Source organism: Carassius auratus, chromosome 34 (genome assembly GCF_003368295.1).
Source record: "Carassius auratus strain Wakin chromosome 34, ASM336829v1, whole genome shotgun sequence".
NCBI classification, from domain to species: Eukaryota; Metazoa; Chordata; class Actinopteri; order Cypriniformes; family Cyprinidae; genus Carassius; species Carassius auratus.
In genome coordinates this window covers 6,030,365-6,056,642 of record NC_039276.1, presented here as the reverse complement: position 1 = coordinate 6,056,642, position 26,278 = coordinate 6,030,365, and the positions used below count along the sequence as shown (strand labels likewise).

General features: G+C 36.0%; 1 protein-coding gene across 4 annotated transcripts in view; it reads left to right on the top strand.

The window, feature by feature from the left end:
- Positions 1-3,382: 3,382 nt before the first annotated feature.
- The window catches only part of LOC113053005 (striated muscle preferentially expressed protein kinase-like), an 82,150-nt gene continuing 59,254 nt past the window's right edge, over positions 3,383-26,278 (top strand). For 2 of the 4 annotated variants that reach the window (XM_026217588.1, XM_026217587.1), the window contains exon 1: positions 3,383-4,541. In XM_026217588.1, coding sequence (XP_026073373.1) covers positions 4,115-4,541 — 427 coding nt within the window. In that variant the 5' untranslated portion in view covers positions 3,383-4,114. Of the gene's footprint in view, positions 4,542-24,598; positions 25,410-26,278 lie in introns of those variants that run through there. The other 2 variants (XM_026217589.1, XM_026217590.1) reach the window with 2 other exon arrangements.

Sequence of the window (26,278 nt, the reverse complement as noted above, 5' to 3'; positions counted from 1 at the left end):
GTGGGGTAAAATACTTACTTTAATGTTTGATATATATATATATATATATATATATATATATATATATATATATATATATATATATATATATATATATATATATATATATATATATATATTTGATTATATTTATGTATATTCATAGGCTATACATTTTCTGATTAGAAATGATAGCTAGCCCATTTTTGACCAGCGAACTGATCCAGCTCTAGTGATGAAACAGCGACATCTGCTTGCGCTCACTAAATTTTAAATAATAATAATAATAATAATAATAATAAAAACTTTACGAGAAGAAGCAGCCAAAATTTTCAGCAGTTATTTTAATATATAGTAGGCTATATAAATATTAATCTAATCTGTATTTTCTGCCACAAAAACTTTGTGTCAGTAGGCTAACTGACAGCATCAAACTAGGCTATACATTTACAACAAATACAACTATAGCCTAGAGAAATAACACCAATAATTTCTATAACCAAAACAGCAGCTTTAAATATAAGAAGAGATAAGCGAGCCGTTCTAGGAATAAAATTGGCGAGTCATTTTTTTATCTGTTCATTTTCATGAACCGCACAAAATTGATTCACTGGAACATCCCAACGCTACATGACAGAGAGAACCGAGTTTGAGGAACCGATTCACCAAGATGAATTAGAATTTCCAAAGTTACAAGTGAGAGCGAAGACCGAGAGGAATCGATTCACCAGAATGAACATATGAATCGAAGTAAAATACCTTGTATTCTAAACAAACGATTTTGGCGCAAAATCATCTATAACTAGTTAGATGCTAACAAAGTTAGACTGACGCCAAGATGGAGAGCAAATGTGTAATTTCTTCATTCTTGAAAACATTTAACAAGGTACAAGAAAATCTTAACCTGTACTACATTATATATGAGTTCAGTTGCAAAAAGGATAATGTATGTATGTAACCGAATGATACTTAAAATTGAACCTTTTTACCCACTTTTAGATAAAAAAATAACAAATATTTTTTTATTTTATTTAAATAACCGTTTAATTAACTAATATACATAACTGGCAATATATATGCCTGTCATAGAAGCAGGATGAAAGATACAGACTATTTAACGTTACTTAAAATATAATATGTCATCGCTTTGGACTACAGTGTACTTGTACTTATAATAGCATTTTACAATTTATTTCATTCAGGACTCCATATAGCTGTTAACTGCATGTATCCAAGTGGTATTTATAATGCTTATTGAAGAATCTCTGAATGGCTTGAATAAGCCATGTTTTAGATGTGAACACACACACACACACACAGACACACACACACACACACACACACACACACAGAGAGAGAGAGAGACTGGCACATATGCTATAGTTACAGTATTGTGTGTGTCTGTATGAGACAAGATGGCTAATGCAACCAAAAATAATCTGTCAAAATTTCTTCATTTTTTATGCAGAAAAAATAGAAAAGTCATAAAACTTTCCAACAAATAAGAGTTTTTCCACAAAAAAAATAAGTTAGCTCATATTAATTTATTGTTGGTCTTGTTTTGGGAATCAATGTAACGAAATGTAATGTCTAAATGTTGATTTATCGAGAAATGTGATCACACGTGGGCAGTTTCTATCCTCAATGACATCACTGAGGAAACACCCTAATTATGAGGGTATCGTTTAAACCAGCAGGGGGCGATGTTTTACACGCGCATCAGACACTCCACTAGTCACAGCTCTCTGCTTCCAGCTTCAGGTAAGTGTAAAACTCTTCTTGTCATTGTTGTCCATCAACGGCATCATCCTTGTCACCAGTGTCACCATCCCTGCCATTCATTCCTGCCTTTTCCAAATTATTTTAGCCCCTAAACAGAGTCCTGCTAAAACATCTGCTATCTACCCTATTGTATTAGAATAGTAAAGTGTTGTATCTGCCTCCCTGTTCCCTCCCACTCACTCAGAGACCTGTAAACCATCCACACATTAGCTCTCAACTCAGCGGTCCAGAGAGCAACGCTGTTTCTATGACAACTGGGTTCTGCAGGACAAACTGCAAAGAGGATTTTCCTTTCAAAGGGGGTTCCAAAAAGAGAGCACATGCTTAGCATGAAATTCAGCCCTCTGAAATCCTTTTAGTTGTTTGTGATCTCATTTTAAAGTAGGGAAAATGAACATCACTCATCTGTTGAATGAATGTACAAGAGGGTTGGCGGTTTGTGAAGCCTCTGCTGGTGTTAAACGTTCACAAAACGGTGGATATTGTCATATTATGCATTTTATACAAATCTGTATATATAGCCCCGATTCATGTATTAGATTGTATCATTGGACACAATATTATTTTACTGAGTTATGAACTTGATGATTACTGAACACAATTCATTAATTAGTGATAGATTTATCTATAATCCAGGCTGATTAATCACTCATTAATCACTCTAACTGCTGCTAAATGAACAGAATTCAAATTTTCATAACATTTTGAAAGTGATTTTGTAGTGAATTTTGAGTAGTGAAATTAGATTAAATATATGTGAAATTAGATTAAATAGATTCTTTTTTTTAATTATAAATTAGCGAATTATTTAAACACGTAATAATGCTGATAATTTATAAATGTATAATATGTATAAAAACACCATCAGTTGTTTTATTTACTGTTATAAAATAGTAATTTATAAATTTCTTGTTTGCTATCATCTATGTATGTGTGTGTGTGTGTGTGTGTGTATATATATATATATATATATATATATATATATATATATATATATATATATATATATATATATGAAATAAAATAACATAAAAATAAAGTTGCGATTGAAGAAGTCGACCATGTACTTAATGAATATTGTATTTTGTCTCCATTATCAAGAACCATAAAATAGCTTGCACGTATACATAGTGTCCAGCAGGTGGCAGTCTATATTATATAGAAACTGTTGTTTTAGGTTCTTTTGTTTAGTTCTCGTGGCTTTCTTTGAAATTTGCGAGATATTATTGCATTCTTTAATCCTGATAACTGTTTCCATTGCTAATGAGATAGTCAAATATCAATAGGTTTTGTTCTGAGGGTTGTTTGAGAAATTATATGGATCCTTAAGCCTTGAGTGCTTTATCATGTTATTTTCTTAGGGAAAAATACCACTGCCAAGTCTGAAATTGATGCTGGAATCGATTCTCACTCAGCAGCTATCTTTGACTCATGAATCAGAGCTTTATTCTGAATCCCTCCCTCATTATGTCCTCATGTCACACTTTCTGGAGTTTGTGATTGGCTTTGAGTGTCGGGGGGAGAAGATGAGAGGCTGGGCCAAAGCATCCGGCTGCCCAAAAAATTTGACCTATCAGGGTACAGCTGTTCTTTGATGACTTAGAGGGACTTGTCTGCCACTTCCCCGGGGGGACATTCGAGTGGAGGGAGGGGGCTATCATGAGTGAGACAGCTTAACTTGGAGGGCAAGGGGACGTAAGTCTGGGCACCTAGTTGGAAACCTGTTGGAAATCCTGCAAATGAGTAATTTCTTAAAGGATCCAGCGGTCATTTCCCCCCCCTTAGATCCCGAAGAACTGGGGGACCTGAATCTGAGGGTGAAAAGCTGAGGCCAAATCTTCCAAAAGGCAACAAGGGTAGCTGCTAATGCAATATGATCCTCTGGGACTCGCTCTAAAAATACCATCCAGCCAGGAGTACATGTGCAAGCTACATTCGCCTAACTGGAGAAAGATTAAACATTTTGTTTTCAGCTTCTCTAATTGGACATCTCAAGGATGTGAGAAACATATTCCATTACATTTAGGATGCAGAAAACCTCTTTTGTGAATTTTCCATGTGCCTGAAGGCCTTTTGGGAGGTCTTCTGTTAATGCAGGTAGAGATTTCCTCTTTTTTTAAAGAAATCATTTGATAAGTAAGTATTGCATTTAATTGGTGTAGATAACTTAAATCTGGAGTGGAGTCTTACATTTGATAATATTTATTCGGAATATGTTTACCATATCAAAACTCCAAATTATAAAAGGCTACAATTTATTGTGCATTAGAGATACTTATAAATGTAAGTTTAATTGAAGCTTCAGTCAGTTTAATAACGTGTAGCAGTCCATAAAGAAGCTCTCCACTGGATCATGCGGAAAGCTGAGGTCCAGATGACCCTGAAGAAGGGTGCTGATGAAGAAGCAGGAGGAATGGCACCTCCCAGCCCCAGGATACCATCGAAACGGGCAAAAGTTAGTTCTGATCATGTCGTACCAGACCCTGCTGCTTCTTTGTACCCAACCCCAACTCCTCCAGTGTTCATCCGGAAGATGAGGAACGCTGCAGTAGGCACTGGCTGTGATATCCGTCTGAAAGTAGCCGTGGCTGGAGACCCACAACCTACCCTCTACTGGTACCACAATGATGACCTGCTCAACATGGATAACCAGGAATACGGAGGCCTGTGGATCAGGGATTGCAAACCCAGTGACGCAGGCCTCTATACCTGCATCGCCATCAACAATCTTGGAGAGGCCAGAAGCAGTGCTGTCCTAGCCGTTTTGGATTTGGGTGAAGGTAACTACGAATGTAGTTTTAAATGTAAATGTAAAATTAATGTCTCATTTTGAGAAATCCGTGGCTTTTTCATACTATCTTGTAAAAAATGAGTGGAGCATAAGATCCCAACATAAGAACATTGTGCCCTATTATAAAGGTTATGTGGCTAATTATTGAATTAGGCTTCAGAGAAAAAAGGTGGAAGGGAGACATTCTCGTGTACGGAGCCCTGCACATGACATGCAAGAAAAAATAAATAAATTGTGCGCACGATTTACTAATTCGTTCCCTCAATTTACTGAAAAGTGCACACGATTACTATTGCGTTCCCTCAATTTACTATTGCGTTCGCTCGATTTGCAAAAAAAATTGTTATCGTGTGCACGTTTCAGTACTTTGAGGGAACGAATTTGTAAATCATGCACATGTTTTAGCCTTATATTTTTTCTTGCGTGTCTTATTATTACCACCCCCCCCCCTCCAAATCATGGTGCTTCATCTTCTCCTCTGAAGGTTTTGAATTAGCACTTTGCATTATTCCCGAACTTAGAATGAAGAGATTTCATGTGCTCTTTGCAATTATCTTTTGGGCAGAAATGTAGTGGAGATTGTTTTCTTTTATAGTCTAAGATGTCTCTTGGTAATAATGTATAAAAACCCTCTGAGTAACACTATATCTTTACAAGGAGTGTGTGAACAATAGGACTGGGCAATACAGCTATAAAAAGTGATTGCTATATTTTTCAACCTTGCTAAAGTATTTACTATTTTGATGTTTGTGTTTTTGGTTTAAAATGAAAAGCTTGATGTATATCCATGTGATTTTGGAATTTCAGAGACAATTTTTTTAAAAATTAGAGACAATATTACGACACTGGCCAAGAATATTAAGACTGATGTTGTTAATGTAATATTGTCTGCAATTTAAACTTTATTAATAATACAGTTGGCATATAATTTGGTACATTTTATTTATATACAATAATCCGTGCAAAAGGCACAACAATTCAAATATTTGTAATTATGCTTATTTGTATCTAACCAACAAAATCATCACAGATATATCTTGAATTTTCAGTAAATCACTTAACCCTAGTGAATTGTATCTTCATACTTTTCATACATTTTCAGAAGTAATCAGAAGTAATTCATTGGTTTCGGATCAGTGCTGTGATGAGATGTGTTCAGATGGATCGGCTTCGTCTCCTTGTTGTCCTTCACAGTCACAGAGCTGAACTGGACATGTCAGAGCACATCATTCTGACTGTGTTATGATTTCACTGATGCCACTAGCTTCATCGCCGAACTGTCAGCAATGCAGGCACCCTTTACGACTCTCATTGGATTTGGGTTTCTCATTTGCACTGCATCAACAGAAATGATGTATGTGTTTTATGTAACCACATCAAACTTTCACCTCTACTGTATTTGCAGCATTCTCTTGACTCTTGGTGTATGTTTTTTCTTCCAATCCATTTTAATGATTGACATTTAATGATCTTCTGGGCTTCAGTTTTTTAAGGGTTTGTTACATCTCCCTGGACTCTAGTTTAGTTTTCATAGTGCCAGAAATGTATAGGGTATCTGGACCCCTGGAGGTCGCGGAGTGTACTCCAGAGGGATCTGTGCAGAATATATTTTGTTATTTAAGACATACAGAATGTTAACTTTTGCTGCTTTTTATGGCTTGGCTGAGAATATGGGCAGGTGAAGGTTGAAAACCGTTCAGGACAGTGGATGTTCTCAATAGGTTTGTTTTTATCTGATAGAGAAAGAAACTAATAAAAGATGACCATATTATTGTGCATAGTTATGGTACTAGCAAAATAAATAGCTGTGTTTTAGTGCATTTATAATATCATATTTTTTCTTAATAACAAGCCTATGTCATGCTTATTTATTTGGTTGAATGTAGGCTGTTCATAGTAATATTAATATTTTTCAGTTTGATTTTTTTGTGCAGTTTTGCTAAAATTTTTCTATGCCAAACAATTTCCACGTCTAGTTAATAAATCTGGGTCCTGAATTGTATCTAGAGTAAAACATCTGTAGTCATGATGCATGTGTCGGTCGGCTGGACGAGTTGTGGAGTTTACACCTGTCTTGTCGCTCAGCTAAATGTCATATGTCTTTCTCTTTTGCTTTTCCTTCACAATGTATGTTTTTCTGCCTTCTAACCACTATTATCCTCCCTTTTCTTTTCTTTCCTTTAATTTAAATCTTTCTGGAGTCTGTATTGTTTTGTTTTACTACTTTGTCATTCTGACCATTCCCATTCTATGTGGGTGGCTTTTTTTTTTTTTTTTTTACTTCTGCAGTTCTTAGAAATTTCCACTCCTTGTCTTTCAATGTCTTTCTTGTCTTCTTGGCCTGAAGGACCATCTATACCCCTCTGGTTATTTCTGACAGTGGAATGTGCCAGGCTTTAGATTTTTGTGATGTTAATAGGCCATACACTCTCCGGTTACACAGAAAGACATCACAGCTATATATAGGCCTTCAGCACAGGAGTTTTGCCTAGACCTTATTCAATAAGAGTCAGTCTGAATGAGAGGGAGAGTAATGCTTTGCCTGGTTTACAATTGTAAAGTACTGCCATTAAATGAATGGTAAAAATAGCTGGCTTTGAAATAGTAGGTGCTGTCTGAGAATGATTACTGATTTAGATTGAGGCAAGAGACCAGGCTGACTTTGGGTGCTGACCATCATGTTTATACATAGTACACAAGTATTTGACTGTGGGTTGCACTAATAAGGACTAAGATTTACGGTACATTTATTAATTGTTTTTACTTCATCCATCATTAATCCTAGGGCACCTTTAATACTGTGCACCCATTAATATAAACTCTGAATTACATTTCAGTTAGAGCTGTAGTAGTATGCTTTTGAACTATGCAACTATTACACTAGTAGTGTTTATTTTCCTTTCACCTGCACAGGTAACTTACTGCAGAGGCATTATCTAATGTCGCTGAAAAGGAAGTGAACAAGTATGGGACAAGTATGGGACAAATGGGACAACAATGTTTGAATTAAGATAAAACCTAGATAAACAAACCCTTTTGCGGTTTAAGTTGTAATTGGAGCAACCGACCCGTAGCCTTGAAATCAGTAAACATGCAACGGCAATGTATATTTCTGGTCTGCTTCAGCTGACACTCAAACCCCAAGTGCTTATTTTCATCCTCAGTGAATAGTTATTTTTCGCAAAGTGCCTGCTGTCTCTGTCTCTTCAGGGAACATTTCACCTGTAATTGCTCTGTGCATTACGGAGTGCTTTTTCTAATATGGACGTTTAACTGCTGGGGTGGAAGAACCTGTATTAAAATGATGTCCAGAGAGAAAAGTACATCTGAATGTACAGAGAAACATCACAATCTACAGCTTTATCATCTTGTTCAAATACATGTATAGCCTTTATTTTCTTTTTACTTGGAGTCTTTACTGTTGGTTTTTATTTGAGAAGTAGTTTTCTTTCAAGTGCTTCTGAAGGTAATTAACTTAAAAATGTTATAATGAGGACTAAAGGATTGCTCTATGTACTGTTAAAATAGTGGTATAAAAATTGTGATATTGCTCTTAAAATAGTTTGCATTGGGGGGAACGGTTGAGCTGTAAGATGTGGGGCTTGGCTTCAGCCCACACACTTAGCAATAATTGCTCTGAAAGGAGATAGCGTTCTGTTGGCTATGCACAACTTTCCATTGGCCCCGGAGGTCAAACTCTCCACACAAACGCTCAGTGGAGTGTGTAACGAAAGGTCTCAAACATCATTCATATTTGAAACCAATTGGAAATTATGATCCCTGATAAATTCCCTGGATTTCAAATGATGTCTCTTGTTTTGCTAATGGACCCTTGCAGAGTGACTGTTATTAATTTGTCATCAGCAAGTATGACTAATGGAAAATTACTAAATGGTTGAATATTGTTTTGTTCTTTTGTGGTCGGTGAAATGCAACTTCACCATTTGCAAAGAGGATGATGGAGGGGAAGTAATAAAAGTCCCTGTAAATTTAATTTATATTAAAGGGCATCTACGCATAATCACACTCAAAATCATACATGCACGCACAAACGCACACACATGCATTTTGTCACTCAAAGTACACAGCTGTGCCTTCCTCAGTCATTCATTTTCTGCCTATCATCAGATTTTCTTTATCCAACTGAGAGGTTGTGTTGTTTCATTGCTCATAGGTGGATATGAATCAATACTGGATGCAAAAAGACTAATTCAGTGCATTAGAATAAACTGAGTTGATTTGCATTTATTATTTTCTGTGTAATGATTCTGATGAGTTGAAGCATCCTTCTGGCTGCATTGAAACTTTATAGCTTTTCCAATCTGCTACATTGGTGACATTCTGCATTGCTAGAAAGCCCATTTCCTCTGCACTTTGACACAGTTATCCTTTCTTTTTAACGGCGTTTGCATAAACACTTAACGATGATCCACTGATTTTAATTTTCTTAAAAGCATCTTGTTTACTTTGTGCTTAGGTTCTCAATGACCTTTAGTGAGTGGGTGGTTTTAACAAACCCCCGGTGCTGCACTTTTAATGTGTGTCAGCTGATGCTTTTGGTTGCTCTAATCTCTTAAACACTTAAAAGAATGCTTCATCTATTTAAATTCTGTAGTTATAATCTTTTTACTGTTTTTAAACTCTTTTGGACGCCTAGAACTAATGCTGCATAAAAAATACCTCCTTTTTTGTTTCATTGAGAAAGAAATAACAGCAAACAGATGCGCAATGGCATGAGTTTGAGTGAATAGTGACATAAATTTCACTTTTGAGTGGACTATCTGTAATTTTATATTATTATTATTATTATTATTATTATTATTATTATTATTAGTATGTTAAATAAATGGTAATCGTCTACACTTATTTGAACAGCAACTCAATAAAATGTAGATTAATTTATAAAATATAATTTTCAACTTGGAAAACTTTATATTATATTATATTATATTATATTATAATATATTAATGTTAATACATATTTTTTCGATCAATAGCTTTGGAAAATGTTTATATTATATTATATTATTTAATAAAATTTTGTCATTCTGTGTACTTGTTCCAACAATAGCTTTATAAAATATGGCATCATTTAGTGAAGTGGATGCTACGATTGTTTTGTTTTGGCATTTATGTAAGTGGCTGGCGTGCCATTGACCTTTCTTGCACTGAAACCTCAAAATGATGCTACTGAGCTTTTGTCCTTGATCTAATTAAAGCCATAATGATGGTCTGTGTAATCTCATTCCATCCTGGCTTACAGCAGAGAGGTGGCATGACCTCAGAGCTTTGTTAATGATGTGATAAATCAAAACATGTTCATGCAGTTATGTGTATTGATTGGGATAAATAATAAATGTTAATACTTACACCATGGCACAAATGCCTTACCTAATCTTTTGATACAGCTTTGGGGCAGTTGTTTTGCTAGGGTGTTAGAATAAAAACATCTGACTCACCAGTGTTTTAAAGAGCATGAAAGGGCTTCAGGGTGCCATACAGAGAAATAAACACCATACATTCGCTTGAGACCTCTTCATCTTGCTTGCATTTTAAGACCTGTGGTATTTCAGTCTATACCTTTTCACACTGGCATCATTTCTAAGGTTTATGATGTAAGAAAGATTTTAGGATCTTGAAGGGTGACCACACCACATTTGGTTTGGATTGAGTCATCTTTGTTTTAAGTCTAAAGTACTGTATTGAGTCAACTTTGTATGAGGTTCCTGATAGATGTAACTTAAATGGCAATGGCAAAAAAATAAAAAAATATATCTATTGCAAACTTTGCAAATACATTCTAAGTATTTGTGATGAAACAATAGCCCAAACGAACTGAGATTGCAGACCAACATATGCTTCCATAGTCACACGTCACTGCTATACGAGGCTTCACCTGTCGTTAAGAGATCTCTATATAGGAGCACGAAATTCCTGAGTAGGTCCAGGCTGCTTTCTATAAATTAAAGCGCAGCCATCTAGCCTCTTGCAATATGAGCTGTATAGGTTATGTAGGAGATGCTGTTTGATTGCCTAACTAACACCCATTTTTTTCTGTGATTGCCTGTGGCCTAATGATGCTGCTATTCAAAAACACAATTTTTACCAGTAGTTTTTTTTTATTTTAGTGTTTCGCTTCAGATTTATAGATATTAACTAAAGCATTAAAGAGGTCATATGACGTTGCTAAAAAAAACCATCAGTTTATTTGGTGTAATGCAATGTGTTTATGAAAAAGAAAAGAAAAAAACAACAACAAAAAAAACACACACACACATTATTTTCTACATAATGCACTTTATTGTTGCTTCTCAGTGCACCGCCTTTCTGAAACATGTCGATTTTTACTAAATTCATCATTCTGAAAAGCGAGGTGTGCTCTGATTGGCCAGCTACCCAATGTGTTGTGATTGGCCGAATACTTCAAGCGTTTGACGGAAATGTTACACCCTTTACAGTGATGCCATGTCCATAATGAGACTTCCTTTTTTCTTTGCGTGAACATTTTGATGGTGTTATGCAAATCTTCCCATACAGTGAAGTAGACGTGTAGATGTGGACGAGTCTTAAGTTTTATAAAGAATATCTCTTTGGGTTTGAGACTTTCGTTTTTGCAACTTTAGGGATTTCACAAACAGCTTGTAACACTCCAAAGAGAGAAAAAAACTTGAAATTGCATCATATGACCCATTTAAGCAACGAGACCATGCATTATGTGACTTTTTTTATTCCTATTTTTAAAAAATGCAGATCTTCAGTGCTTTTAATTTTAAGTGGCAACAACAGCAAAACGTAAATATCCACCTTATTTTTTATGTAACTTGAATGTGTGGGGTTTCTGGTGCCATTCGCTTAGTTATTTTAGCTATACAAAACAATCTGTTATGCTGCTTGATAATGCAAACTGTTATTTATCATGTTCATTTAATTCACAATCATAAACACTGATATGTAGCGCATATATTTTTACTGATTACAGCACTTTATTCTATCTATAGCGGCTAATGAATCTGAAGCCTCACAAATTCAGTGAAAGTACAGTAGCTTAATTCTGTGCTGCAAAATAAGGTGGATAAGACATCAAGAAATGTTGGTCTAACTGTTGGCTTCTTATGATTTTCAAACAACATAGCAACTTAATGCATTAGTATAGAATCTGCGATCACAGGAGTGCATTTATCTGCCTTTGTAACTTCAAACATGGCTTGTCCTATTAGAGATCTTTTTCTGAAGAGCATTTAAGACTGGAAAGATTGTTGGTTTTCCAATCCATTTGTATTCCCGCTAGTCAGATTCCACACATGGCACTCCCTCTGTTTCCAATTAAACTCTGCTTATTAGCATAGCTTTAAAAGTGGATTGCTTTCCCATGATGCTACACCCATGAGGCTGGGCAAACGCAACATTTGTCCCAGACCCCCTGATTAACTGAGGAGCCATGAAGCTTAAGCTAACTGAATAAACTGAGCTGAATATATTCTGGTCCTTTGAGTAGTTTTGTATGGATATTCAAATCCCTTTTACACACCGTTTGTGGTACATATGTAATATCATAAAACAGATTGTTCCAACTTTTTTATTTCTGATGACCTGCATTCAGAGCTAAGTGTTGTGTTTTTGTGAAATTTTCATGATTGTTGCCACAGAAAGTGAGCCAAGAAATGGCTAAAAAATTATCTATTTTTGGCTTTATTGTTTTTGACAGAAAAATTATTAATACATCAATTTACCTCCATGTGCTCTTGCAAAATGTATAAAAAATAAGAGGGTCTGGTCCTGCTGGCTCTAATGAAATGACATGCTGTAATTCACTATCATTCCAATGTTTTTTTATTTTAATTTTTTTTGGTTGTATTAAATTAAATTGAGTAAATGTATAATGTTACAAAAGGATTGTATTTCAAATAAAATATTTTTTTCTTCTTTCATCAAAGCATTTTTAAAAAATGTGTCACAGTTTCAACAAAAAACGGCTGCTGAAATGTCAGCTTTGCCATCACAGGGAAATTCTGTTTTCAAATATACTACAATAGACAACAGTTATTGTAATAATTGTAGGAATATTTCACTTATCAAATAACTGCAGCCTAGAAGGCATCATGTAAAAGATTTGATTATTAAAAATGTTATGCTTATATAATTTTGTTTTGTTAAAGCGACAAGTCACTGGTTGTTTTAATTCTTAGTTTTTAGTAAAAGATACTAAAGTCTTATTTATTGCATTTCTTTGTGCTGTGACAGTAAACTGCATGTTGATTGAGTAAATAGTGAGACACAGGGTCCATCTGCCTCATCTTTTATTCATAACAACTTTAGCCTGCAGCACAGTTTGATGAAGCTTGAGGATGTGCACTGTTTAATCCATGTACGAAAGCTGGAGACATGCTGTGATATAAACATAACGGACAAGTATCAAGTCTGCTTCAGATATCTGGTATGATGCTTCAATTTGCCATCGCTGCGGTAGCTTCAGTTATACAGACAGCGGCCATTATCTCAGTTCGATTGTGCCTGTGGTGTAATGGCCACAGAAAGACAGGGACTTCCCCATCGAGCTGCAGTTGTTGCTGTCCTTCAGCGTGTGGATAAACACCCATGCTGTGTGTGTGTGTGTGTGTGTGTGTAGATGTGGGCTTTGAATGAGTGAGACTGTCATGGAGTCAGTCTCGTGTGTAGACTGCCAGTGAAGTCATGTGTTTGAGATTATTCCTAATTTAAGCCAGTAATGATCAAAGACTGCAAACACCCACCTCACCACTAGTCATAATAACCATGTCAGTCTAAGATAGACCTCATAATACTACTGTGCTTCAGATGTGACTCAATACTTGAGGGATCAGACACTTCTCTTCTTGACGTAAAGGAGGCTGGGGATAATTCTTTAATATTTTCCTTCATTTACATATTTTTCCTTTATTACTCACAGAGTATTGTGGGTCTGTATGTCATATTTTGGTTTTAGAAACACACACACACACACACACACACACACACACACAGCATTTGGTTCCAAAACGCAATAAATGCATTTTTATTAATTTGAGTAAAAATGTATTTATTTACATGATTTGAATCAATATGAATGTTATTTTTCATGTTGAAACTGTTGAAAATATAGTACATAGTAAGTTGATCCACATATGACAGGCTCTGAACTCGGTCAATACTAATCTTATATACAGGCACTGGACTAAAAATACATTCATCAGTCATCACTCCCAAAATGAATTCAACAGGTCATCTTGTTAAAGCAATAAATTACAGCAATAAAATAAATTTCATCATGGACAAGAACATGAACAACAAAATCACATTAGACCATTCCAAAAATACATTTCTCTTACATTTAACTTCCAAAAGTGCATTCATCTTTGACATGTTTCATTCATTTAGTTGACTAGTGCTATGTGCTATATAATTTTTTATTTATTTATTGTGTTTATTGCATTTTGGAACACTAAACAGTAAAATTGCAAAAGTGCTTTAATCTAAATGCAGCTTTAGCCTTTTTGTTACAGTTTATTTATTTATTTCTATTATTACATTTCAACCTGTTGTTTTACAGAAAGTTTTTTTTTTCTTTCTTAATATTTAGTTTTTTTCCCCCTCAAAATTGTCTTGTTTTCATAGAATATATGAATATATTTATTTTTATTTTTCCACAAGTTGTTTTTCTTGTGTAAAGCATAATTCCAGCATAATTTAGTGATGTTTATGCTTAAAATCTGCATAAAGAAAGAAAATCTTGGTTTATTTTATTTTATTTTTGTGACAAGTGGGGCGGTACACCTGATCCCCTCTGTGGGATGCGAGACCGGTGAGTGGAGCAGGTGTCGCTCATTTCCCAATCACTCCACCCACCCCACTCGTCACAATTTTATTTTATTTGAACATAATTTTTTGATGTTGAAATTTGTTACAAAATGATTTAACCAGCAGACAGAGGACTTCCGATAAGCATTTCCTAAATCAGTATCGTCCTTTTAACTTATTATAACAACTGACCCAGCAATTGCCCCATTCTCTCTTAAATTATATTTTCACATAGTTTTAGTATAGCTATGAACGTACAAAGTCCGTTGGTTGTTTGGTGGCATCTGACCAGTGATCTCTGTGTTTCTGATGTAAGTGTGTAGCTTTTGCCAGCAGATAAACACAGTTGAGAATTGCTGTTGTCCTTCTGTTTGTTAAAGCACTGTGTAAAGCTAAAAGGACTCCTAAAGGAGCAAAGTTCCATTATCAGCAGCCACAGACACTTCCCATAGTGCTCTTAAGAGCCTGACTCTGAGCTCAGTGTGTTGAGTGCATCTGCAGTGTGACTGCATTGCTGCTCAATATGGCTTTTTGTTGCTGGCTTAGTGCATCATATTCTGCAGGGTGTTTTGTATTTACCTTATTCCAAGTTGGCTAGTGCTTGTACAAGCTTTACTCTTAGTAGAAAACTTGTACTTTTTTTGCTTGTACTTCAACAAAACCCCATCATTCAAGTTAAATTCAATGGCAGATAAAGTGTGTAAGAAGACAATTGCTAGTTTTGTCACAGGTGCTAGACTGGTGCTTTAGTTCGTAGGCTTTTATAGCCCAACCTTCTTAATGCTGATTGGATCTCAGGACGATATTTAAAACACAATCACATAGATGCACACAGAACTCATTTCACTTAAATACTCCTACCTTTCTCCAATCTCATGTTGACCTATTTTCTGTTAATAACGGGACAAATTTAAACATATTGTGTTTGTGGAGAAAATCTAAACACCTCTAAGAATGTGCAAGAGTTAGTTGCCAGGTGTTATATGGAAATACAGTATTAGTCAGCAAGTCAGTTAGCTTGTTTGATGTTATGATGAAAATATAAGTAATTGAACAACATTGTATTCCAAACTTTATAAGGATTGATTTCTCGGTTTACATTTACATTTATTAGACACTTTTGTCCTAAGCAACTTTCAAATGAGAAAAAAATACAAACAACAATATTAGCAGTGTTACAATTCAAGATTTCAGCACTGGTTTTGCCGTCATTTATACTATATTCTATTAAAAAGTGGAAAAAATGTCAGGTGCACTGGAACATTTCTGGTTGGGTCTAATGTGACTTGAGCCAAAACAAATGTCTCCTTTAATGGACAGAAGGAGTGTAATGTCTGTGTGGTCGGGCAGACAAAGAGATGAAACACGGTCTAAAATTTGTCTGTGTAATTTTATTATCCCTTTTCCATTATGTGACTCTTCGTCAGAGACAAGACTGCTCTTATTGAATGATCGATGACCAGGATGGATCTGCCAGTGCAAACAAATATTCCAGGCTCAATAACCACAAAAAAGTCTCTTAGGCTAGAAAATTGACAAAAAGGCTTAATTCAAAGTTACACTAAGGCATTTACAGTAAAAGTACAATAGACATCAAAATTTCTGAAATAAATATGTTGGCTAGAATCACTTGCTGATTTTGTTTGTACTTCAGTGTCATGCAAATGCATTTGTGGATACCAGAAAGGAACTGTTTATGTGCATTAACTATATAGTTATTATAGTTTTTCTGTATTTTTATTCATATATTCTACCATTTAAATATGTTTCTCACTCTTACTCTTTTCTTGCTCTTTTACTAATCGTGCATTTATTTGATCAGAAATACAATAAAAACAGAAAACCGTTTAATATGATTGCAATTTAAACTGTTTTCCATTTTAATATATTTTAAAATGTATTTAATTCTTCTTCTTTTTTTTTATTGCAACAAAAACAGCAATAATTTGAATTTGTTCACAGGGGGCTGGTTTTGCAGAACCTCATTCAGATGAACTGCATGATTAGAATCTTAGAGGTGCTGGAGAGAAAAGGATGATTTGCACAATACTGCAGCTGCAAAGAAAGAGAATTGGAATTTGCGAGGGTAAGAAAACAGGAAAAGATGAGGAATAAGAGACATATGAGCAGCAAAGGAGTGAGTGAAGGGGACTTAGAGTCAGACAGAAGAGAGTGAGAGGAGACGAAGGCAGAAAATGGAGGCTAAGTGTTTTAGAGGGAGTCAGCTGGAGGTGTCAGTCTCACGTCGTCGCTGCTTGACAAGTGCTTTTACATTGATTATGGGAAATAGAATTCATGCAGTTTTTTAAATGATTTTTTTTGTTGCATAAACATAAATGTAGAATATGAATGCATCCAATAATTGTGATTATGTTAATAATGGTAGTCAATAATGGTGTTTTGAGAATGAAGGCATAGAGTAGATTTAATATTATCACATGTTTCCATATTTGTCATCTGCCTGTACTGAGTAATGGATGAACGTGCACTAAAATACCAGAGTGTTTGATTGGACACATGGCCTCTAGTCAACTAAATATATCGGGAGTTTTTCCTCCTCCCTTTTTGGGGAATATTTGGTAACAATTTATTACACATTTTACATTACATGCAGCTAAACCAAAACTTCATCCCAACCCTAAACGTACAGTAAGTACATTTAAGTAATTAATATTACTCATATTTACTTGCACTGTAACAGGGACACTGTAAAATAAAGTGTAACTCAGTTTTTCTCCTTCCATTTTAAAAGTTGGCATGATTGTATGCTTGGTTGCATATTTATATGGTATCCATTTTATTATCTGGTTAGTTGCCTAGTTGTTTACACACTGTTGATTTTTTGATTTCTTGGCTTGTCTGGATGCCCTTGCTGTTTTCCTCTAGGAAGTACATAGGAATATCACATATCAGTCTGTACTTGTGTCCAGGGTCCAAAATTAACCCACTCTAAACACCAGATGTGCGTAAAAATTAGACGTGGACAGTAAATAGAACAGTGGTATTTGCCAGTTGGCTGGTAACTTTTTTAGGGACTGTAGCATTTGATGATTTAAGTCAAATTGTGAGAACATCTGTCCTTTGCTGATATAAGTGACATGAGTTATTCACATCAAATCATGTACTGATGAAAACATCTGGGGCAACAGTTGTGTCCTCTAACAACATTACCTCAGTGGACATTTTATTGTCTGGGATGCCTTTGCCCATGTGGAGTTCAAAATAGATATAGAAGGAACAAAATCACAGTCTGTTGGAACAGGTGCAGAAAAAAACTGCTACATTCTATTGACATATTTACATATATATTATTTGTTTACTATATATACTATATATATATATAAACTAAACTTCACACTATATATATATATATATATATATATATATATATATATATATATATATATATATATATATATATATATATATATATAGTGTGAAGTTTAGTTTCATGGCCAGTTTTTTTTTTTTTTTTTTACCACCATTGGCAGCTGTTTTCCATGCTGGTTGTGGGTACTTTAGAGCAAATGCACAGGGTGCTTGTTGTAAAGGAAAACCATTCACAATCACCGTACCATTTCCTCTAAATTCAGCCCATTAATATTTCCGCTTAAGTTACTGTAGGGGATGATTAAGCCAGATTTGCTTCAATCATTGTTTTGCAGTGACTGCGAGGTACCAGCAGACTGAGGGAGAAACATCTGCTCTGGTTTGCTGCCGTTCTGCAGTGGAAAACAGGATTTTTTACTTCTTAGAGCTTTATGACATTGTCCATTTGAGAGATTTGTCAGTGCAAGCATTGGTACCCTAAAGTGATGTTTTCCTCTCCTCCCAAATCTAATAGATTTCTTAAAGCCTGTCATTTACAAAGTGTTAGCATTGGATTACCACACTGATAAGATGCAGTTCAGAGTTTGGAAAGTGAGAGGAATCTTTGATGCCAATAGAAAGGGAAGATTTTTTTTTTTTTACTGTGTTAAATAAATGCAGCCTTGCCATAAGAGGCTTCTCTCAACGACATTATTAAATCGATTAAACTTTTTTGCATGGTTCTGTATAAATACAGTAGTCATTCAGTACCATGGTATATATCAGAACAGGGATGTGAAAGTCAAGTCAACTTTATTTTTATAGGTTTTATACAGTTGTCAAAAGCAGCTTTACAGGTTTAAAAAAAAACATACCTGGCTGATAATGCAAGAGGACAACAGTCATTTAGATCAGTTAAAGCAGTGGCGGCCTGCAGGCCAAAACTGGCCCACCAGCAATAATATCTGGCCCCCAACCGCAGCTAGATTATTTTGATAGCGGCTGGTTCTGGAATAGATCTTTCATGACAGCAACAGTTACTCACAATCAGAGCATGTGAGCAGAGCGGATTGGGAGCAGTGTGATTTCGACTGGAGCGAGGAGCAGATTTTTTAAAAGTTGTGGTTTTCATTCGCTTGGTTTTCCGACCACTGAGTTAAAGGGACAGTTCGCCCCAAAATTTATATTTGATGTTTATCTGCTTACCCACAGGGCATCCAAGATGTAGGTAACTTTATTTCTTCAGTGGAACACAAACTGGGATTTTTAAAACAAACCATTGCAGTCTGTTAGTCATATAATGCAAGTGGAAGGGAATCTTTGATAACATGATAAAAGGACCAACAATGTCTGAAGTGCTAGAAAAGATATACCAGTTATATATGCCAGTTTATGCCAGTAAATATACCAGTATATTATACCAGTTTTTCTGAGCTATTGGATATGCTGCAGAATTGAGAGAAACCAGTCTTTTTTGTAGAAGTGGTGGTTCTGCCATATTTGTAACAAGGAGTTACTTATTAGCTATAAGGAGTATGTCCAATTCCATTGACTCCATCAGTTCCATGTGATAATATTAAATCTACTCTAAAGTATGTTATGCTACAGTATGTTATGACAATGAGTACAGGTCCTGACACAAGTTCGCCCCAACAGAATTTCGAATGTCTATAAATGCTAAGCCCAATGCATATTTTCATTATCTACATGTAGGCCTATGTTAAAATAAGACTTCATCTGCAGACTTTGTCTTTATCTTCTATTGATAGAAATTCTGAAAATTCTTTGATAAAGTCTATATGGTGCTCTGGTCTCAAATGTGAAATAGAGGCATCTATATATGGAGAAATAAAAAATTAACAGTCTCAGCGTTTATTCAAGGGATGCTTGTACAATGCCCTATATATGCAACATCAATAAAAAAATGTATCCTAAAAAATGGATCCTCCTACAAGCAGTAATTTCAAGCTAATGATGTGAGGCTTTGTCTTCTGACTTATACTATGGGGTCAGGCGTGGATTAACGCAAAGGCTTGCCTAGGCTGTAACATAGGGGCCCCACGTGTGCAGGGGCCTCGGATTGGCCGAACTATTGTTTTTATTATATAAAATCTACTTCAGTGTGAACAAAAAAAGACCCTCATTGGCCCATAAGAAACAAAAGGAGGATTTGTTGCAGAGTGTTTGACAAAATTAAAGGGGTCATATGACATTGCTAAACAAAGAACATTATTTTGTGTATTTGGTGTAATGAAATGTGTTTATGGGGTTTAAGTAAAACACATTCTTTTCCACATACTGTACATTATTGTTTCTCCTCTATGCTGCGCCTTTCTGAAAAGCGAGGTGTGCTCTGATTGGCCAGCTGTCCAGTGTATTGTGATTGGCCGAATACCTCAAGCGTGTGACGGAAATGTTACGCCCCTCACCATACTGGGATGCCGTGTCCCAGCGCGACCAGACAAATCCAATAAAACCTAATATAAATGTGGCGTGTGTGTTGGGACATAAGTACTGACTATAATGACGTACTCAATTTTTACGTGTTGCATCGCATCATATGACCCCTTTACTGACGAGATGCGCATTAACGATCGGCCGATCGTGATCGGAGCACCCATACCATCTATGCTACTAATAAGTAAATTACTACTACTAAAAAAGAGCACATATTTCTTCATTGATCTAGTAACCTGATTCTGCTCTCAAAATGCACCAAATTTATGCATTTAAATGTCAAATTAACAACATTTCTTATACCCGCAGAACCCTCTAGACTAGAGAAAAATGTGCACCCATCACAGTCTCACAAAATCCTGTGGGGACACTGGGAATGTAGAAGAACCACTGTAGGATTAGCTTTCTCAGTGTGTGTGTGTGTGTGTGTGCCAGTTCACTACTATTTTGGGGAGTATCTGTACTTTACTTTAGTTTTTATATTTCAGCCAACTTTTACTCCACTACATTTCCTAATTAAAATGTATACTTTTACTATGATACATTTCCCCTAAATATATATTCGTTGCTTACTACAAAATAGTAAGAAGAACACAGACTGCATGAAAGCGGGTTTGATGAATCAGTGGTCTGACGTTTGCTAGTCCCCAAAAGAGTCCCCAAAGCACACCCCTCTGCAAGTGCCTGTATCACAGTACTATATATATAAATTATCATTATACTGCCACAATACTTAAAAAAAAAAAAAAAAAGGATATCACTGCATTTTCCTTTCTTCCTTGTTGTAAGAAGCAAACTAGATCTTGACTTGGCTCTTGCATGTGCATTTTGCAAATGAATGTGTTCAGATAGGTAGAAGGCCATTTATATGCGGATCGTGCGTGTGTGTGTGTGTGTGTGTATGGAATGAATAATCTAAATGCTGCTGTCTGCAGCACCATTGAGGGCATTGATGGTGTCTGCGTACATCTTTCATTAGTCAAGCCAGAGCTAAGACTGGGTTAAAAGAAGAATTCTGTCTTCATTTACTCACCCTCAAGTCATTCCAACCCTGGTATTATTTGCTTTCTTCTCTGAAGCACAAAAGTAGATGTTAGGCCGAAAGTGAGAGCTTGTGTTTTATCCATTTATACCAATTCAAACTGAATGAACACAGATGCTACTTACCAATTAATTTTGTTTTGCAGAGCAAATATTAGTAAATATATATATATATATATATATATATATATATATATTAGCCTGAACTTTCTTTACTTGACTCCCATCAAAAGCACATACAGAAATGTGCTGATATGCCCATGACCTGTGATTTATGTGACTTGTTCTTGTTAAATAGAGTCGTTTTGGTTAATACACTGTGCTTGTAGGGCTTCTGGAATTGCTGCATATTTCGTTCGATGGTTCCCTGGGGAGAAGGTAATAGGAAGCCCTGTTGATCTAAGCGTGGAGAGTTTTCAGTGGATGTGCAGTGGGAACTTGGTCCCTTACTGGAGGGACTGATTCCTGGAGGAGGACTCACTGTTTGTTTTAATCACTTTCACTTAACTCTCATATTGACTCTGTATGAGCACCAATCATATTAAGATAGGAGGCCATTATTTCACTTCCTGCTAGGCAATTGCAGCTATGAGTGAAGAGTTTCCAAGACAGTCTTTTTACTTATTTGAAATAGAAATCTTGGTTGCACTTGATTTTAAATTATGTGTACTTACAATGTACTTACCTAAAAATAATTGGTAATATAACTACATAGGTTAGGGTTAGGTTCAGGGTTAGTATCTACTGTAGTTATTACCCAGTTACTGTAATCACTATAACAATACATAGTATGTACATGTGAAACAGGGCTGTAAAATAAATTGCTACCTAAAAGTACTGACCTCAGACTTTTGATATATTTATTTCTAAATATGTTATGTGTAACATATATTATATTATTATTATTATTATGTTATATTATGTATAGGTTGGTGCATTTGTAAAAAGCTTATTGCGTTTAAAAAAAAATCTATTAATGTGTGTAATCTATATTTTTTTATTTATTTAACTCATCTTCGTCTGACCCCTCTACTCGTAACCTAAATCAAAAACATTGGTATTCAGCACCATGAATCAATGTCTCTGCTAGAGTCAGTGAGTATGTGGGAATTTTACAGGTGAAAACAACATGAATGCATGTATGAGTTTTGTGACACCTGGTGGAATAGAGCTGAGCCTTATAATTGTTCTTAAAAGACAGATTGATAGGATCCATGAAACAGGGAAAAGAGCGAGCTGTATTGGTCCCTCAGATATTGACCACTGTCTGTCAGAGAGAACGAGAGAGGGCTGAAGAGAAAGATAGAATAAAGTCACACAGAAAATGTGTTTAGAATGAGACTAGGTCAATTGGCAGTCTAGTTTGTAACTCTACTGTTCAGATCATTGAACGAGCACCTCACATCTGAGAAAAAACAGATCGAATCACATATTGAATCAACATGAAATGGCATTCTAACTAGGGATGCACCAATTTCACAATTCTGTCTGATACTGTGACGATCATATTATATTGCAACCTTGCTGAATAATAATACAAGAAAATATAGTGTAGGGTTTAGGTTATCTAAATGTTAAAATAAGCATAAATTAACATGCACAACTTCATATCCAATCCATAAGCAGATACGGATAAATGAGAGCTCATATTTAGCATCTCCAATTCTGAATTTCCGACCCATTTTACTATAGTTATCTGATGAATTCCTGGGCGAAACGGGAATCAAAATAAGGATTTGTGATATCAGATGAAAATGAATGTTGTTTGAGGCAAAGCACATTTGGATAGAAATTATTAAAACAATCATTTTGAATAATTTGCAGCAATCCTGATAAGGAATGTGCCTTGAGAATATAAATAAGATTTTGACTTCATTAATTGTGATTAAACAGAAGTATAATATTTTTCATGGCTGACCATCTAAACTAATAAACATTAAATTGGTTGTGAACCAATTAAACTGTTTTTCAATGATATATGCATTATAAATATATTTTATATCTAGATGATGTGTTTTTGAGTTTCTCTGTATGCATGTTGGCTTAATGTTCAATACATTAAAACAAAAGGACCCAGGTGTGGACAACACTACATGAAGGAAACAACAATCCAGCTGATGAGAATGAATAAGGGAATGTTTAAGGTGTCTGGCTCTCTCAAAACATCCTTGATACATCAGCCTGTATAGTGAGAGCAGTTTGGCTATGAAAAATGTCAATCCATTTCAGTGGCCACGTCATAGACCGCAGTCCATTTCCCAATGTCATTTTGAGCGTGTTTTTGTTGTATGACGTACTTTGCTACTGTAACTGAACAGATTATGTGCTCTCGTGAAATTAAAGAGTTCAAAATCAATGAGTCTCCACAGACCGCAAATGCGAGACTCTATAATTCATGATTTCATTATACAGCACATGATTGCCTCGGTCTTCTAATTAGAGATATTTGATTTCTGTCCAAGGGATGTACTTTCTAATAAACCTTTTAATAAAACTAAATGCATCAATTAGTTTGAACTATTGTAGGAGGAGCTATGAGGAATGTGTAGACATCTTGGAATCTGCTGCATGGCGATATACTATGCAACAGTACAAATGTGTACTGATGTATCATTAATGCCATGGTAGATATATTCCTGCAGCTATCAGTTGGAAAGGACTGCTTTACAATGTTTACAGGTCTTAGCCAAGACGAATTATGGAAAAATAGAGTCAAGATCAGGATTGAGTTTCTGTGTAAGGCGCTGTAAGTTTGTATTTCTTGATTGATTTAAATAGATAAGAAGAGCACCTGCTTTGAAGTTCTAGGTGGAAAGCATTCCATATCGTTCATGACATGGTACATCAGCAACATGACTGAAATTGTTTAAGGTGTGGTCACATTAATGCAATTTTGGTGAAATTTCAAGGGCAAAAAAGATTTGTTGTCTCTTATTAGTTGCGTAGCAATGTGTGAAGCACACACTTATGAAAAAATCAAATTCCAATCATGAAGATTCCTATTGAAATGACTGGATTTCGCCCGTGAAAATTCACAGAACATAACCAGTGCTTTATCCTCCAGTAGTCAAGTCACCTTTATTTATATAGTGCTTTAAACAAAAAAGATTGCGTCAAAGCAACTGAACAACAGGAAAATTAGGAAAAAAGTGTGTCAATAATGCAAAATGACAGTTAAAGGCAGTTCATCATTTAATTCAGTGATGTCATCATCTCAGTTCAATTTAAATAGTATCTGTGCAATCATTTGCAAGTACCTTGGGGGTTAAGAAGACAAAGAGACAACAATTTTAAAATTGTTTTTAAAATGTGCCTATGGTTGGTTGCAAAAAGGCACCATCGACTGGGGCTGCTCTGACGTCACAGACATTGATCCAGAATATGAAACGAAGGCAGTGGGTGAGGAGACTCCCGACTGGAGCTGCTGCTGCTGGGCAGGAGAGACACGTTCTGCCTCGGTGCACAATAGAACAAGAAAGGGAGGGGGGGGGGGACAAAACGGGGCATGAAAAAGGATTTGCCAACTGGCATCCCTCATTGCGAGGCTCAATAGGACTGACTCATTCTCTCTCTCTTACTCAATCTGTCTATATTTCCCTTCCTCTCTCTCTCTTTTTGTCTTTCTCCCCTCCCTTCCCCCGAAACGGTGCAGGGTAGTGGTTTCTCTCCCTTTCTCGCTCGTACGCGCTCTCTCTCTGCTTACCTTTCCACACATACAGTCCTTTGCTTGCTGCTGCTGGTTGAGTTTATTATTCTGCTCTCTTATTGGTCAATTCTCAAGTGATGGTTTAGAGCCGAGTCTGATTATTTGCCTCTGGGAATCCTGAAGCCGTCTCCTTGGTTATTTTTTCTCGAATGGTTTTTGTTCTGGTGTTAGTTTGAGCTGCTGCCTTAATTGAAAGAACAACAGCGCAATAGCTGCAGCGGAACAACTTTATAATACATAATTGAGTTTATAAGAAGTATGCTCAGAAAAATCAAGTTAAGAGGGAAGTTTTGGTCTCAGAGAAATTACATCAGGTGAATTGCCAATCAGTTGGGTACTTTCCTTTCTCAAGTGGTTTTTCAGCAGTCCAAGCTGGATTCAGATCATGCTACCGATACTATCAGGTCACCACCGGGTCTGACCGTGAATCCCCAGCTTCCAGAAAACGTCACTCCCCCCTCGGTTAAACGCAACAAAAGACCAGGATTACTTCAAGCCATGAAGAAAATCTGGTCCAAGAAACGTTTTCAGGTGAGTACTTGCATGCCTTATTTTTCTTGACTTGCATGTTGACTCATAACTGACTGGGAGTTTCAGTTTGACCCATATGTGTGTGTTTTCTTTATTCATTGCGCTCCGTCTGTGGGAGACTTGACCCAATTCCCTCCTTTAGGGCTGTTAGCACTCATTCGCACTCCTGCGCCCCACCCTTTTCTTGTAAACAAACGGCACCCATCTGGATAGTCTAATGAGGATGATTACAGCTGAATAGGTGAATGTCCATGGCTCATTAAACCCCATCAGATTCTGATGCATTCAGGGTTAAACTAGGAACCCAGGATGTCCCAGATACAAAGATTACAGCCCCCCTGGGTGCTCTGCTGTCGCCTCATAAGGGGTCTTCCTTAAGGGATAAGAAAACCAAGATATTGTTTATAATAGAAAAGTTTCATTTTGAAACCTGCATTGAATATGTGACTCGTAATGTTAGATTTTGCACCACTACAAAAGACATATGGCAAGTCAGCATGTAGGTTGCTGTCTTGTCCAAATGCAATAAAACAGAAATGCTCGTAGCAGCAACCCATTTTTCCCTGATGCATGTTTCTAGGGATCTGTAGGATCGTAAATTTGTCTACGTCACACTTCAGTGCATTAACAGGAAGATTTTTACATCAAGACCATCGACTAAAATGATTACATTTGTAGTCTTTTATTTACTACATTCAATACGCACTGCAACCAGATAGCATCACAACAGCAGGCTGTTATTGTACTCCAGAATTAGATCCCACTGCTAAAGCACTGCTGTGTTGTTGCTAAGGTGTTTTAGTGTGTTGCTAGGGGGATACTTACTGGTCCAAGTCAAAAGAGAACAGACATTCCTTGATATTCTGGTT